This window comes from Falco rusticolus, chromosome 13 (genome assembly GCF_015220075.1).
Source record: "Falco rusticolus isolate bFalRus1 chromosome 13, bFalRus1.pri, whole genome shotgun sequence".
NCBI classification, from domain to species: Eukaryota; Metazoa; Chordata; class Aves; order Falconiformes; family Falconidae; genus Falco; species Falco rusticolus.
In genome coordinates, this window is record NC_051199.1 from 16,858,816 (window position 1) to 16,876,380 (window position 17,565).

General features: G+C 45.4%; 1 protein-coding gene across 4 annotated transcripts in view; it reads left to right on the forward strand.

Annotated features, from left to right (window-relative positions):
• FGF12 (fibroblast growth factor 12) overlaps positions 1-17,240 on the forward strand; it is a 228,185-nt gene extending 210,945 nt beyond the window's left edge. For 2 of the 4 annotated variants that reach the window (XM_037407492.1, XM_037407493.1), the window contains 2 exons: positions 7,843-8,041; positions 16,520-17,237. In XM_037407492.1, coding sequence (XP_037263389.1) covers positions 7,843-8,041; positions 16,520-16,638 — 318 coding nt within the window. In that variant the 3' untranslated portion in view covers positions 16,639-17,237. Of the gene's footprint in view, positions 1-7,842; positions 8,042-16,519 lie in introns of all 4 variants that reach the window. The other 2 variants (XM_037407494.1, XM_037407491.1) reach the window with 2 other exon arrangements.
• Positions 17,241-17,565: the final 325 nt, after the last annotated feature.

Consider the following 17,565-nt stretch of genomic DNA (forward strand, 5'->3'; position numbering starts at 1 on the left):
AAAAAAATCAGTCAAAATCCAAATATACCTTATATTTTAAAAAGAAAGGATTAAAATTTTCTCCTGTCCAATCATGGATTTGAATTTGGGGTCCGTCATTAAGAAAAAGTAAAGAAAAGGACAAAATATGACTTGCTCTGTGTGCCGCATCAGTGAGCTGCTCGAAGTGCAGGCTTCCCTGGATAACGCTGTACACAGAGCTGTGCAGTCATTGGTACCCAAATCTTACTCCCGGATCGTGTTCTCTCCCTCAGCCTACCCAGGCTCTCTAGGGAGGTGTGGAAGTGAGCAGCCTGGCTTGAAGAGTCATCCCAAGTTATGTTCCTGTCAGCACTCATTAAGCTGAAAGCTGCGTTCCTATCAGGATTGCATGAGCAGCTCACCAAAGGCCCATGCAGTGCATTTGGGCATTTTTATCTTTATGAAATACTCCATAAAAATGCACCTGCACGGTGGACAGGCCAAGAGCTGAAAGCAGAACACAGTACTGAGGTATGGTGGGATGGACAGGTCCGAATTTGGATCCCCAAAATTCATTAGATTCATCTTCTTTGTAGCCAAATGTGAGACTGTAGCTTGCGTGGATCTATACGAGCTCATTTTGGTCTAGGTAACCAGTTAGTTGGGGCAGGATGGAGCTCAGCATCTCTTGCAGAACCTGCCACGGGTTTGGGTCAACACTGTGCTGTGTGCCCGGGCAGATGTCCTTGCTGCTGCAGGGTTACCTTGGGCACATCCATGCTGCAGTCATACCTTTGTCTCCAGCATTCACAAACTTCCTCTGTGGTGATGCGAATAATTTAATTAGCCCTTGAACATGAAAGGTGCTTTAGGACAGCTTGTGTCCACATATAAAGATCTGAAGCTGAATTACAGAGGCTTGTCCAGCACTTGATTTTTTTGCCTGTCTAGGAATACTGGGTCAGCTCTCAAGACTTAGCAGACCTGCACTCCACCTCTAGCTTGGGTGTTTTAAAGTGAAGCTGACAAATACATACCTTGAGTACAGAGAGTTCCCACAAAAGTGAGGGCAGATAGCCTTCTAGTTATATTTTTCAGAGGCAGTAAGTTAGATTAGCTTGCTAATGCTGCTTCTCAGCTTGCAGAGCTGGGGACCAGACCTGCATGGGTGGTGATTTTTTTTGAAAATGTGCTCCCTCCAGCCCACAGATGGTTCTGGCCGAGTCTGAATACTTGCAGATACCATATTGTCTCATCAAGTGAATTTCTGCTCTGCAGCGGGGCTGTACACTCCCATGTAGCAGCTTGTTATTTTAAAACATATCTGCTCTCTCCTGTTTCTAAAAGGCCACTGAAAAGACTTGTCACCAATCTCTTATGAAGCTAGAAGGGGGAGGAAAAGTGGAGTGTGAACAGTAGAATATCACCTGCCATCTGGACAAAGATGCGATGAAATTTAAAGTTTGGATGCACATTTGCGGGTTTTGATCACATGCCAAGAGAGAGCACAGCTACAATTATTTTAAAGCGTTTCCAGACAGGCACAACCCTAGGTCATGGAAGAAGCTACAGTGAAGCAGGAGGACACTGAACTCCGTCAGGCTGTACACAAGGCGTCATTGCCTGCGGGAGTGCTGCTGTGGTCTGCCTAGGGCTCGCCCTGTGAACAGCACCTACATGGTTAAAGACCTGTCCTGGGAATAAGAGCATTCCAGGATCCGGTGCTGTGGTATGAGGTTTGTGGTCACAAATGCTCAGATACTCCAAGTCATGTTTAGTTTCTGAACTTCCACAGGTTTAAACGGGAGTTGGGCATTTGCATTTCATCTAGGAGCCCAGATGTCTTTGAGAATCTGGTGCCTTTGTTTATCCACGCAGGTCTACGTGCCTTGATACTGGTGCTGAACTCGGTGCTGTTGGCATCAGAGGGGTGTTGATTAAACCCTGCCCTGGCTGAGGTCAGTGAGGAATGTAGAAGGGGCTTTACTGGGTAAAGAGCACCATAAAGCAGATGCTCTTCTGCAATGCCGTCCTTTCCCCTGGGATGGAGCAGCGCTTCTGCAGACGTAATGAACACGATCCAGTCGCTCCATGGTCTGCCTCCGCAACCACAATGAAATGTCGTTGCTGATATTTATGATTCCTGCTTAATATCTTTTAAATGACTGGATGAGCTCTAAGTATTAACACTAACATCAGTAAGTATCCCGAGCCAGATTCTGTGGGAGGGAAGCCTTGCCGTGCCATAGACTTTGGGGCAGCTTAGTGCTTTTATCCCTCTCAGTAATTGTGCAGAGCATAAAAGAGAAACCCGTAAGTGCTGTAAACAAAGGAAAATGGTTACTCTGGGAGTGTGTTAGTTAGATGTTTCAACACTCATAATTAACATCCCTTTCCTAAACTGTGGTACAAAGTACCTGCAGAATGGGCTTTTTGTTTTATTGTGCTAGTTTCAGTGACTAAATTTATTAAGTCATTAGGTTTGCATGTGAATGTGTATATTTGCTATTCTCCTTTGGGTTATAATAAAAGAGGATCTTTACATGTACAAAAAAAAAAAAAAAAGCTATCTTTATTTATCTGACAATTTTGAGAATGTTTGTATTGCTTACCATTTCCCTACAAACAAGTGGCCCAGTCCGGGGCGATGCGAGGATCAGCTGAGTTTGAATACAACAAACGGTGACAGTCATCTTCAAGCTTCCTGGCTGCCCCTGAGTGTTGCATGTGGAAACCTGTCACCAATTCTGCCATGGTCTGAGGACATTAGGGGCTTCTGTGCCAGCCAGAGGTTGGACTAAATGAACAAGGAAGCAGATCACTCACCTTCTGTGATCAGAACCCAGGAGCACCATGCTGTTGCTTACAGGGCACCCTTTCTTTGCATCTGCTGGCTGAGGGTGCTCAGGGTGCCGGTGGTGCTTCCAGCCTGGCATGGGCAGGGGCTGGCACTGCTCTCGTTTGCTCGGAGCACCACCAGGGCTATCCGCTGCCCTGGCAGCGCTGTGACTGCACCGAGGCAGTGACACCATTGGACTGGCATTTTTTGAAGGAGCCAAGACATCTGAAGGTGGCAGTGCATTCCCCGAATACCCTGCAGCCTCCCTTCACAGGTCTGGCAGGGATGCTTCCCCACTGTCTGTGGAGCTTCTCCAGCTTTACAGAAGTGCAAAGGAGAGTCCAGTCAAACTTACTGTGTTCAAGGCCAAGAGGCTGGGTTAGATTTACCTGACCAGGGCAGGGGAAAGCTAAGGTAGGTTAGAAGAAAAATACCTGTCCTCTCCCGGATCGCCCCCAGCCTATGCTGGGGCACAGTCTTTATGTAACTATTTATAAATATAAATTTTTATATATATATATAAAAAATTATATTAACATAAAATTCTAAAAAATTATTTATAAATATAAAAAAATTAAAGACTGTTCTGGAGGGGCAGATAGGGCCAGATATTCCCAACACCTCCCTGAAGGACTGGACTGGCCCAAGTGATACAGAGATTAACTTGTGCCTGGCAGTCCCATCCACATTTCCATCTACAGATGGCAGGAGACTTTACTGGGATCAAGGATAAGTGAAGCATCTTGTTTTTCTGAACCAGAAATGGTTTTTGGGGCCATTTGTGGTACCTTGTACCCTCTGTGAGCAGGTCTGACATGCTGAATCCCCAAATGGCAGTTACATCGATACAACTGCCTTTGATTCAGTGTCATTGAATGTGGTCTCCCTAATTTTCTGTGTGGTAGTTACCATTTTTTTTCTAGACTGTGCAATTTCCAATAGAACTAGACTTAGCATAAACAAGACCTATGTTTGTTTTTCAAAGCAAATCTAATTACTCATCTTACTGGAATTGCCTTTTGTTTAAGGGATTGGATTGAGATACAGAAAATAAGTTGCAGGCAGATGCTAATCAGTTTGCATGTAAATTACTAACATTTCATGCACGTTTTTAGTTTAACAATTAGAAAAAATTGCCTTTTCAAACTTCTTTCAGTAATATCTATAGACATTGGACAAAATACCTCAGGCTCTAAATCTCCAAATAGTAAACAAATAAATGTACTTATTTACTTTGTATGCAAAAATAATTTAGTCAGAGGCACATATTTCACATGAAGATAAAACCAGGCAGATTTCCTTTTTTTTTTGCTCCAGATCACAAGCCTACTCTTTAATGAGGAGAACTGGTGGGTTTTCTGAGTGAGCTGAGTTCATGACGGTGTTGACAGGGAACCAAGAGCGCTGTGGAGTTTGCAGAAAATTTCTTTCTTTGTTTAAAGACTTAAAAAAGACTGGTGATTAAAAGATGGAGCCGTCTGTCCTCTCACTGTCTTGTATCTGGTCATGCTATTTCTGTCAAGGAGAGGGCTGGGAAAATAATTGAGTGGGGTTCATTATAAGCCAGTTTCAAAAGGTCCCTGCACCAGCTGAGAGAGTGAAGATGCTCCTGACTCCAGGGCTTAACCACGCCGTTACCTCTGGAGGAGCATGTCCTTATGTCCTGTCAGAAGCATATGGCAGGGACAGCCTGAGGATCCCTTTGCTGGTTTTACTGACTCTGTGTCTATGGGGTGAAGAGAAAGTATTGGACCCCAGGGCTGCCATCTAGCATATTTCATCAACACTGAATTAATCTTAAAACCAAAATCAAACAAAACCAAAAAGCTTGCATGCCCCGGAGGTCTGGCCAATAGATCAGTAATTTTCCAAAAGTACCTTCAGTTATTTCAGATTTCAATGTGTGCAGCAGTGGCTGCTATGAGCTGCTTTATTACTGAGAAGCCTGTTACGCTCATCTGCACTTCCCTTTCTTCCCAGCTCTTCTCAACCCAAGAGAACTGAAACAGCAGTTCCCACCTGGTTCAAAATAATTGCCACAATTAACTTTGACAGTTAAAGCATGTAGAGAGGTTCTACCATTAATATCCCAATAGCCTTTTGTTATTGGTAGCCTTGAAGCATTCAGCAAAAGGCACGTGCAGAAACTAAGTGACAAGATGTAGCTGAAGGCTTGGTGTTGACCACCAAGAAGATATCAACGGAGAAGAACATAAGGGTTTGCATGTTAAACAGATTCAGAGGACACTCCAAATATCCCCAGGCAGTGCTGGGGAGCGTGGCCTGTGGCTTCTTTGTCTGTCCCATCTCCTTTCTGGTCAGCTGGTTTTTCCTTCTCCATCCTCTTGCTCATTGTGTCACATCTGCACATAGTAGTGCCCGTACCAAAGATTTCTGGTGCTCAAAACCGTGAAGACCCTGCGGTGTGTCGGTTTGGTGGTAGGATGAATGGCTTCCCAGCGTGTGTTTGTCCCTACGTGGTACAGTGGGTCACTAGCTGATGCTGTGATATACAGAAGAAAAAGGTTGATAATAATGATTAAAATGGTATTATTTAATCAGAACTTAGCTGTCGAATCCGTGGGGTTTCTAATCTGCCGAATGGACAGAGCTGGGCTGTGTCTTGGTGGCGTTGCCATGGTTGGTGTCCTGAAATGCTATTTCAACTGAATTGTGGGGGATGAGGGGGAATCAACCAGCCAACTCAAAAGAACAATGGGACAGTTTTGTTTGCTTGGAAATCACTATTTTTTTCTTTCTTTTTTAAAAAAATCTTCATTAGGTTGATGTCTTTAAATACATTTGCTTTAAAATAATGTACTCATTTTGCTGCTTTATTGGTACAAGTAGATATACAATACGGCATCTGCTTTTATGAACAACTACTGCATGTTGTAAAATTGTATACTGCCGTAATTTTAAGATAGCTGTTTCTCTGAAAACTTGATTTTCAATAACGTTTAAATAAAATCTGGATATTTTTTTTCTTTCTGAAACAACATTTTCAAAATGCGTTAGTTTTTGTATTTCTTCTTTATTGAAAATAAAAAAATAGTCTTTGTTCTGTGCTGAAATTACAGCAGACATTGAATATCCAGATTTCTCACACATGGTAGATTCCACGCTTTGGTCAAGTTGGTAGCAATCCTTCACAGCCTACCAACTTCTCAGTCCCCTAAAGGGAATTTTCTTGATAAGTTTTTATTGATGGGATAACAAGGGCATGGGATGGGGGATTGAGTTACCCAGTTTGGGTTCAGAGATGCTCTCCATCATGGGGCCTGGCGCCAAGGAGAGCCCCTGAGCCAGCGGGTCGCAGGCAGCCGCGGCAAAGCGCCTGGCTCCTGGTGACTGCCTCTGCTGAGGCAGGACAAAGCCTGGAGGTAAAGAGCAGATTTAAGGAGTGCTTAAACACTGATCTTTTGGGAAGCTACTTCAAACACTGTTCTATAGTGCTCTAAGTCATCTAAATCTCTCTTAACTTGTTTCACTCTCTTCTTAAAATATTTATTTCTCTGGCAAGGAAGACTCCCTCAGATAGGGCAAAATAACCTGTTGGGCTGAGGGTGGTTTTATCTGTGCACTAATGATTGATGCAAACTTCACATGCGCAGCACTGCTTCACACTTTCTGCTGTGCTTTATCTTCTGTGGCTTCAAGCCTGCCTGGCTCTGTAGGTCTGTTGCACGCTGGATTTATTGTCAGACCAGCACCACTTTATATAACCCCCAGAGCACTTGGGAACACACACCTGAGTGTTGCTGAATGTTCAAAACATTCACTCATAAATGAAGTCTGCAGGAAATATGTGGCATTGCTTCGGATGCTTTGCTGAGCTGTTGGTCATGGGTTTTCCATTAGCAAGGTTGGAGAACCTTGGAGAAGTCCCAAAGACTTCCGAGTGGCAAGGGCTTGGGAGAGAGCATTGCTTGCTTGTAATGGCACCTGCCTTCACTCGCAGCACTCTGAGATACCTTCTCTGAGTCCTACAAGAAGGGATTTTGTTGTTAAAACAGTTTTTCTTCAGAAAAGAGTTTTAAAGAACCCAGTGGGAGCATTTGTTTGGCCAAGATGAATTTTTGCTGAAAATCAAAGTCTGGGGAAAAAAACCAACACAACAACCACCATGTCTTTCTCAGTGAAGGTTTGGGAGCCTACTGCCACAGAGTCCCCTGGCCAGCCAGCTCTTTAAAATAGGTTTAATCTTTACCTGTTGTTAAAATCTTGAAAAGTACTGGGACGTTAGAAGTCTGTAGGGAGTGTAGTTTCCCCCCTGAGACTTCATGCAAAGCCAGCGCAAGTGGCAAAGGCACAGCCACCCCCACAGCCGGCACAGGCTCAGGGGATGTCTTGGACAGACCCATGTGTCCTCCATTCCTGAGCAGCTGTGGAATCAGTTCTCGGTATCTGAAGAAATGCTTGTGTCAGAAATCTTTAAAATTACTTCTTTCTCTTTATTGAAAGATTTCCAGGCTTTGTGCCAGCATTTCCTGTGGTCGCTTTTCAATACAAATAGTTTACTTGCTTTGGTACTCCCTTTTCTCTGAATCCATTTGAATGCCCCTGACAAACTGCCTTTTACCTGTAAGAATTTGAAGCCTCCTCAATATTTTAGACAACAACTATTGCACATTTCTTGCCCATCACAGGGGAGGTAAGAGCAAAACCAGGAGAAGGCGTTGGGAGCAGCAGATGAGCAGCAAGGCTGTGTCTGCTTCTCATCTCTCTTGGTTTTTTATTTTGCTTAGTGTTTCAGTCTAAATCCTGGCAAATTCCTGACTTTTCCTGCACATTTTTCAAGCCCGTTCACTGTAGGCTGTTATGCAAACCACAGCTCTGCCGGGGAAGGAGAGCCTTCCCTTTCAGTGGGGAGTTCTCTAGATGTCTGTTGTCGCTGGGAGCTGGTATTGCTGATGCCTGTTGTTTTCTATTGTTAAACTAACCGCAGTGTGTGACCGTCGTGTATCGCTCAGTGGTGCCTGATTTACGAGATCAGTGATTAATTCCTTCCATTGCTTTTTCTTCTTTCTCTGTCACTGCAGGATGTTTTCACACCAGAGTGCAAATTTAAGGAGTCTGTCTTTGAAAACTACTACGTTATTTATTCTTCCACGCTGTATCGGCAGCAAGAATCCGGACGAGCGTGGTTCCTGGGACTCAATAAAGAAGGTCAAATTATGAAGGGAAACCGAGTGAAAAAAACCAAACCCTCATCACATTTTGTACCCAAGCCCATTGAAGGTATGGAATCTGCATGCTCCTTCCGACAGTGGGGTATGGGGAGGGGGAGTTTGCGTCTTCTGTTTTGGGGCTTCTGAGCCGCACGACCAGAAAGCAAGGACAGTATTTGTAACATTTCAGCAAGGTGCTGGGCTGCACTGTTAGCATTTCATCTGCTTTCCTTCCTATATAATAAGCTTTGAGCATCATCCCGAAGGGGTTTGTCAGCTTTGGTGTGCTAAAGGATGAATTTAAAAGCCCAGCAACATGAGGAGTTGCTGGGAAAGGAAAGCAGCCCTCGAGCGGCCAGCAGATCAAAAGGCGTCTGATCCCGCAGTGACCGTAATGTTGTGTTCTCTGTGACTCTTTTCCCAGCATCATTCAGTGTGTTTCCAGTCCTATGTAGAGCCAGTAGAGGTAGGATTGATCTCACCCAATTTTAGACTTTGACACTCTTGTTTATGGTACCAGAAGAGAAATCAGTCCGACCAGCACAGCTGTGGATGTACTTCATATGTTTACCCTAAGATGACTTAAATCTGTTTTTTCTCATATGTAAAGACATCCTAGTTAGTCACTGGGGGGTAGAGAAACCTTATCATAAGTGTCCAAAGTTAGATGAGATGCTGTCATGCCATATGTCTTCATCACAGCATGAGGCTTCAGTGGAAGTCACAGAGTTGAAGTTTTTCCCTCCGGCTGTTGACAGCACGCTACTGAAGTGTGCACAGGCTTGTGCCAGGGCATTTTGCTTTTTATGGGCTGGCCCCTGATAAATGGAGAGATGTAGTGTGGTGAGCCTAGTACTTAACGGGTACTAACTTGATTTGGGAAACAAGGAGACCACTGCTTTTCAATCCCCAAACTAGGCACACCTTTTTGACCCCACCTTGGACCTGCCAGTAGCCGCCTCAGGGACCACAGCATCCTAGGGTTGGCCGCAGCTGCGTGGCTCTGTGCCCCTCTCACTACCCTCGTGTTGTCTATGGGGACAGGGTTGGGTGTGTGGAGAGAAGGAATGAACTGGTGCTTTCCTGACAGGTACCACTCGCAAGTGGTGAATGCCACAGCTAAGTCCATGCACTAACAGCTGCTCTAACCGCTTCCCCACTAAGGTGCAGGGGCAGACAAGTGTGGGTGTGGGTGAGAAAGGCCAGTTGAGGAAGGCAGGCTGAAATCACCTGTTGGACCACTGAAGCAAAGTGCAATGAGGGAAATTCAACGCAGCGTTCCCAGGGTATCTGTGGCCTTTGCACAGGAGATGGAGATGGTGGAAAAGCAGAGAATGGCCTGGAGCTGCTTGTCCTGTGCTTGTTTTCAACAGCTTTTCTGCAGCCAGAAGCCTTTTCTAGTTTATCTGAGACATTAGTGGGATTGGTGCCCTAAGCCCTCATTGAGTTTTGCTAAGGGCAAGGCATGGCGTCAGTCACCAGCTTCTCTTCTGTCTCCTCCTCTCCTGCCTTGGCTGGGAAGAGAGTCTTTTGAAGGTGCTAGCTTTTACAGCTGGGTTTCCAGCTCCTTCTGGTATTTCTTTGCTGCCTGGCTGGGTGTTGGCACTCATCAGTGGGGTTCCTTTGAATCCAGGCTTCTTCTTTGATGTGTTGTGTGTGTCGTTTGCTGAATGGCTCCGTAATAGTCTTCTGCATGCATTAAACTAGCCATTCCTGTGGCTTTCCTTGTGGAAAGACATGCCTTAATAGGGGTGCCTGACCCACAGTGGAGTTCTCATTGCAGCAAATGCCACTCTGGGTTTCATTTTGAAACACCCAGCCCAGCCCGAGAGCTTCCCTTTCCTGCAGTTGCATCCTCCCACACTTGCTTCAATCACAGCTGTCACATAACCTCCCGAGCGAGTGAGCGCTTTGGAAGTTGGCAGCCAAATTAAGGGCTCCTCCACTCCTTCCCTCCTCCACATGCTTTGCAGTCAGCCTCTGTGAGTGCTGCTGCATCAAAGAGCTGGCAGTCTCCCAAGCCAAGGCACGTGTCAGCTTCCCAAAGCATTCAGCTGTCTGGGACTGTGACTCCAGATGGAGGACTCTGTTCCCAAGCCTAAGATTCATTGTAGGTAGCAGAGGCTGGTGGGGAGGGCTGGAGTAAAACGCGCTCAGCTCCACGTGACTTCTCTGTGCTGCAGCCATCAAAGTCTCCGCAAGCAGAGATGTTACAGAAAAGGGGCAATTCCCACCCTGTTTTAACAGCTTCTTTCTCTTTGTCATGTCTCTAAGGAAGTATTGAAAGCGCTCCCCCGCTATATTTCCATGCCCCTTCTGCTGAATGGTGTGGCATGCCACAGCATGTAGGCTTTGCTGCTTATTCGGGCCAATATTTTACAGCTTCTGTCTGTGGTAACGCACTCAGGTTTCATTTTGCTCCAGCACCACCACCAGCATTAGCCCTGATGGCTGACACAGTAATGTATGCAAGGAGGATCTGATCCCCTGGGAAGGGGAGGTGTTACATACATTGCTAGGAATCACTTCACCCACCACTTCAATGGCAATTATCTCTGAGATGAAACTTCCCAGTTGTTTGCCATGTGCAGAAAAATTATGCAGCAGCTTAGTGAAGAGAACGTTCGCAGGGAAGGGAAACACAAAAAAGCCCAGACTGCTGCCAGAGTTTATTTGGCTCCCACTGCTTCGTACTGTTTTCTGAATTCAGAAGTCCTCTCCTCAAAGTTGCAAATGGGCAGTAAGCTAATAAATAAATATAAAATACCTTTCCAGATAATTTCCAATGACTACATATGCGTTCATGTGCATCTATATACCCAGTGGTATCTGTGCATGTATGTGTGTTATTTATGGCTTTTAGCAGCTACAGCTTTATGCTGTGCTAATCCCGCAGAGTGTTTGGCTCCTGTAGGTTGTCAGGATGCTGGAGGTGTTCTGTGCAGAAGTCGCTAGATACCAACTGGAAATGTTTTGGGTTTGGGTTGGTAGGAGGGTTTTTTTTGATGTAGTATAGGTAGGATTTGTTTGGTTTTAGAAATAGCATTAAGCTTAATCAATATGAAAGCACAAAGAACTTATAAAGTAATAACAGAGGAAACGTTAAGTTCCTCTCCCGTCTGTGCGCAAGCAAAGCCAAGGCAAACAGCCTGGCAGGCAGCAGTTGATGTACTGTGTGGTGCCAGCTTTGGTTAAAAACACACATACGCAACACATTTCTTTTGATATTTTTATTTCTTTTCACTGATCGTTCAAGCTAAATGAGCCCTTAAAGTGCAGACATATAGATTGAACCAGACTGCGTAAGAAATTAGCTTCAGTATAATCGTCACTTGGAGACCAGACAATCTTTTAAAGCAATTTCAGGCTCTTTAAGTATCTGTAGTGATTAGTGCTGGACAAACACTACCATCCATAGTGCCTCTTGTTCTTTCAAACATATCTCAAACAATGGGAGACTTTTCCAGTCCCTTAAGTGAGAATTCTATCAGATGCTTATTGTGCTCTGTTATTTATATTTCCTTCTCCTTGAAGACATCATTTCCAGATTGCTCTCCCAAAAGAGCTACATTTCATCTCTCACCTGGCCCAAGCCAGAATGCTTTTGGGGTGACAAACCTGGCCACAAAAAGCAGAAGACAATTCTTCCTCCATCTGAGTCAGCAGAGCTGCCCCTAACTTCAAACTCATGGGGCTTCAGCCCCCATGACGTGAATATGTCTCAGATATGAAGGTGACCTGATAATGACTAATCTGATCCATTTATTACAAACGATTAATACGTGTGTGCAAGGACAGCAGCCAGATCTTTCCCAGTGTTTTTTCCCAGGGATGCAACATCCCAGTTCTGTTAAAGCTGAGTCCTCAGATGCTGCAAAGAAGTACAAGACACAAGGAAGATGCGGTAGGCCTAGTGAAAATACTTCAAAGGTACCAAATCCTAAAAAGTGTTCTTTAAAAAAAAACAGCAAAACTCCACACTCTTTATCAGTCTTCGTTTACACAGCTCCTCTTTTAGGTTTGTCTTGCAAGTGGGCAGGCTTTGCTATGTTTTCTATCCCACACTAACTCGCTTGTTCTTCTATCAAACTCCTAATGATCTTATTAGATGGCAAATGCAATGTATTTTAACCATGCTTTTGCTTGGTTCTTTGTCATCCTGTCCTGCGTTTCTTACCTGAGCAAAATCTGATTCCCTCTGGCAGCATCCTGCACATTTAGCCAGCAGACAGACAAGAGCTCGAATGCCTCTGAAATGCATCAGCTGGGACCGGGTTTAGAACACAGTAATTAGAGGCAGAAAATGAGGGTGCATAATCACTTGCTCCCTCCTGCCCCTAGCTGCTGCTCAGACAATTAATTCTCTCCACTGAAGCATTAGCTAATGCAGCCACTACTGCAGATACTGACACCTGGAGCTGTGGCATCTGTCAAGGGAAAGAGCCCGTCTCCCAGGCTGCCTGCTAGAGGGTGAGTGCCGCGACACTGGTCCGGGCTGTGCTGCGGTCCAGCAGGGCTAACGGCCTGCCTGCCTGCGGAGCGGCAGCTTGGGAAAAACTGGGCTCCTCCTGACTCGCTAGGGTCCGGGGCAGGGAAAGCCAGGACTGAAGCTGGGTGGCCAGGATATATCTAAGGTCTTTTAATAAGCTTTTCCCCATGTTCTAGGGAAAGGAAATGGAGTTACTGCATCCCCTGAACCTCCTCAACTTGCAGTGATGCCAAGTGAGAAATACTGGGATCAGGACACAAAATGCCGCGTGCTTCTCAAACTCGGGCAGTCCCTGACGCCCAGGCAAGCAGCACAGGGTGATTTCGGTTTCACCGTGTGGGTGGTGTGCCAGTACCATGCCTGGGAAGCAGAAGCGAGGCTGGGATCCTGTGCCAGCACTTAGGCGAGAGATTGAGCTGTTCCTGGTGACAGGCAGCCCCCTCCAAGCCTTCGCCTTCAGGAAGGATGCTCCCCACCACCCCCTTCCCTGTGCTTGTACCCCTAGGCTCCTTCCTGCTTAATTTGCTAGTTGTTCCTCTCTGCAAAATTGTTTCCTTGTGTGTGCGAGGGCAAGCCCTGCTAGTTAGCAGGGAATCAAAAGCCGCCAAGAAGCAGACATGGGCACAGCTCCACTGTCGCTCACCCTCTTCCATTTATGCCTGTGGCTCTTCAGCAGATCAAGCTAGCGGCACTTTCCAATTAAAGCATGAATATGGATGTGTTGATTAGAATCTGGGACATAGGAGCTGATTATCTGATTGAAGCTCCAAAGCATTAGCTTGGTTTCCAGACATTAAGGGCTGTATTTGGCTTGGTGTGTGAGTGAGTGGGATAAGTAAGGCAAGGCAGGGAGGGGACTCTTCTTCTAGCCAAGTTGCTCATCCTTCCAAAGCTGCCTTGTGCTGTGTGCACACAGCAGACCTCCCAAGCATCTAGGCCTGCCAACTGTCACACTGCTGCTAGTTTACCTTGATGCAGGTGACGGGCAGTGTGTCTTCACACACACATACATGCTCAGGGACCCCAAACAGGCATGTCAGTGAGTGCTGCTAGTCCTGAACCTTTAAAGTTTTGGGAAGATCTGGGCGCTCACAACAATCCATTTGCAAATATCCCCCAGTCCGTGACTAACGTCTTCACATGTGAGTCACACTCAAACTTCCTCAGTACAAGCAGTAACAAACTGCAGTCCGAGAGCCTGTGTTGTACAACATGTCACACTGTTCTTAAAGCCCAGTGTATGTGGCTGTGTGCATCCACACCCCTGTGTCTGTGTGCACACCCCTGTGTCGCAGTGCGCACAGGTTTGCAGCTGCCTCTGGGTGATGGCCATGGCTCAGCACACGTGCAAAAGCCTCTTGCAAAGGAGAATATCCAGGCACTACCTTGTGTACGATGCCATATAAATACTGCATGCACTGATACTGTAGGTGTATGTAAATACTGAAAATATGCTTGTCCTATGCTGCTACAGATTTTCTGGCATGCTCTGTTGGCACAGCCTGTTTGGTACAGAGGCTTTGACAGCTCTGTCTGAAAAGCACAATGCGAGCAGCCTCTAGCCATGCTCCATGTCAGTACTTGCATCGTGCACTAGGCTGGAAGAGAAACTTCTAATTCATGCCCTATTTGCTTGCTAGGTACAGGGTTTCCTTAATTTCTAGTTGCAAATTGTTGTTTACTTCTGTAGCCTGATTTATATTCATTACTCTGTGGGCCTTGTTAGCAGCTCAATGTTTTTGCCCAAAGGCCATGGTAAGAGGCAGGGAGCTGAGGAAAGGCAACATGGCATGGTGCTGCTGCTGAGGGCTTTGCTCAGGCTGAGCCCTGGTGGTTAAGTGTCTAGCCCAGCCTGATGGGGTACTGGGGATGGACGTGTGTGAGATGGGCTTAGTACTGGCAGCTGCGTGGGGGAAGAGCTCATGGAGGTCCTACCAGCTCCAGCTTGTAGGACCAGAGAAGTCAGGGTGAAGACAACGCTGAACTTGAAGCAGAACTTTGCGTATGGAATGTCGGGGTACTGGGGCAACGCTGGCACAAATTCCCAACTCGTCCAGGCAAACACATCTGAGAATAAGGTCGGTCATAGAAGTGGTGTGTATCCTCGGTGTCATCAAAAGGCTCTGCGGCCGGGCTAAGAAATCACAAGGGTGCAAGTTTTCCTCGGTTGTTAACCTTTTCATACTTTTGTTTAAGATTTTACGAGGTACTTTGCCACAACAGGCAAATTCACCTTCACCGGCTTATTGAGTGAGACTTGCCAAGGTATGAGGGCAGCTCACAGCTGAAAGGGGACAGGAGAGCCCTTTTCCTTCTGTTGCTGCTGTGCTACGCACTCCCCTTGCAGCATGCAGACAGCAGTGATACTCTGGGCAGCTGATGGGCAGTCCTGGCATTGCTCATCCTGGCCTAGACCCATGGGACAAGTCATTCATTTTCTCTTTTTTTCTCATTTTCATCAACAATATCCAGTAGCAGTAACTACAGGTTTGCAGAGCAGCGCCTGCCTTGTAGCCACGCTGGGAGGCCCAGCTAGTGTGTGTGTTGAAACTGCTTTGAAAGCCTTGCATGAAAAATGTATGGGAAAAGTAATATTTTTTCACTGCTCATATATTCAGTGCAATATTCCTCCTATTAATACACAGCTGACTGCACTTTATCTCTGTCGTGTGTTGTTGCACACTGTTATAACTGTTTATCTAGCTATGAGTAAAATGCAGAGCAATAACATCACTTGCAGCCTGCCTCTAATTGCCAGGATTTATTTGCAAATCAGGGGAGGTTATAAATATAAGTGCTTAAATCGCCTTTTCATACATAGGGTATTTTTTTGATTTCTTTAGATAATTTTTGAAATTTTGTTCCTGTTGATCACCTGGAATCAAAACCTGGTGGGCTCTGTCCCCTGTGTTTGAGCTCTGTGCCATTGTGACGTGACAGCTTTGCAAAATGAAGCGGTACACGATCATTCCTTTCTATCCTAATTTTTGCAAAGATCCGAGCGTGACATTTGCAGTCTGGACCTACCTGAAGTTCTCAACTCCAATGTGTCTGCCCTTGAGATGCCTCGCTATTTCAATCACATCTACACCCCACATCCATGATGAGCTCATCGGAGATGCTCCCTTTGGTGTGAGCTGCTGAGCCTCTCAGCATGTACCCCTGCTCTGGCACACCTCACATGGAACAAGGACAGCTTTGAGGACTTAGTCCACGTGGCGGGTTGGATAAATACTTTATGCCTCGCAGGACATGGGGATGGGCAGACATTGCCTGCTCAGGCTGTCTAAGCTCCAGCAGGTACATTTTTATAGGACACACATTGCTTAGCTAGGGTCTGGGGAGAAGGTGCCCTCTATCCACCCTGTTCTCAGGCGCTGCCAGGTGACCATGCAGAGCTGGGCTGGCTCCTGGCTTGCTGTCACTGAACTCATTCCCACGTGTCAGCTCGTGGCCTTGGCTGGCTGTCTTGATTTACAAGGGGAAAAAAAAAGGAAGTGCTGAGAGCAAACCTCAGCTCCTAGCAGAAGGAGCCAAATGGGCTTGAGTCACCACTTCCAGATCCACAGCTTAACACCCAGAAGGCTTGGATGGCTCAGATGCAAGTGTAGTTTTGATTCAAGAGTCTCAAGGGCTTCTTGTTGGAGGTTAAGGGCTAGGAACTGGTAAATTCTTGGACCTGTTATTAGATGATAATCGGCATCTTGAGAAAATACATGGTGCTGTGAACTGGAATGTTTATTTTACATAAATAGGAATATATTATGGAAAAACAGTAAAGCACAGAAAACCTAGAAAGACTTATCTGTGAGAAATCCCCTGTTTCTATCTGTACCTTTGGAAGAATCCAGAGGCAGAAGAAGGATCTGACTGGCAGTGAGGGCAGGTAACAGATCCTACTTGGAAACAGGATCTACTGCTGGGTCACTGAGTTTTTTTGTGTGTGTGTGTGTTTATTTTGGTGCTGAAATTTCAGCCTCATATACAAAGAAATAATTCATTATGGTCACTAATGTCTGTGTCTTCAGGCCTGTTAATGGGTGTCTTTTCTGTTTGCAGTGTGCATGTACAGAGAGCCATCGCTGCATGAAATTGGAGAAAAACAAGGACGCTCAAGAAAAAGTTCAGGGACACCAACCATGAATGGAGGCAAAGTTGTTAACCAAGACTCGACATAGCTGACAAATACACTCCCTTCTTCCAACTCCTCCCCTCCCACCCACCTACCCACCCCACCTGGTGAAACCACACTGAGAAGATGACAACTGAGCAAGGCAGGACCTACCGGTAGTGGCTGCGAGTCTGAACTCCAGAATCTTTCTTTGTGTAGGATGAGGAAATCGAAAACCAGATCCTGCCTGTTGCAACGTTTTAAAAAACAAAAACAACAAAAAAAGTGAAGAAAAAATGTTTTAAATCAGGACTCCATTAACATTTTCAAAAGCAAACTGTTTGCTCTGTGATCAAAGGGGGAAAAAATCTCATCTCTGCATAATAATAATAATAATAATAACAACTAATAAATATAATAATAATAATAATAAAGATGTTACCTTTAAAAATAAAACAGAGCTTTTGGAAAATTGAACTTAGCATATGATGTGCGAGAAACACGTGGGAAATGCAGCTTGGGACTGTGCTGTCTTATACTTTCACGTCACGTTCACACCACTGCTTTTTCCATCCCTGCTTCCCTGGGGATGGATGGGATTTTTCACAAAGCAGGAAAGGTAGGGATGGATTATGACTGTTTGCTCTGCTATCAATAAAATATGGCCTGTCCAAATTAGGAGTCTGACAGTTATGGGCAACAAACTAGCTGCTCTGTATTCAGCTTTTTCCATCTACATTCAAACACTGTGTAGTTGCAAGTATCACTGTGTGAGTATGTTTGACCCAAGTCTGGCATTTTGTGCCTTTTTATCATAATTATTTATATTTATAGGCTTGTTTTACTGTATTAGTTGCCAGGGGAATTTCAGAAATGGGTTTTCTGGTCTCACAAGATGAAGTGATCATATTTATTAGGGGAGAGTTAGAAAATAAAGGGAAGGAGGGATGGCTACTTTCCTTAAAATATAAAACAGAGCAGGAAATGCTACTGA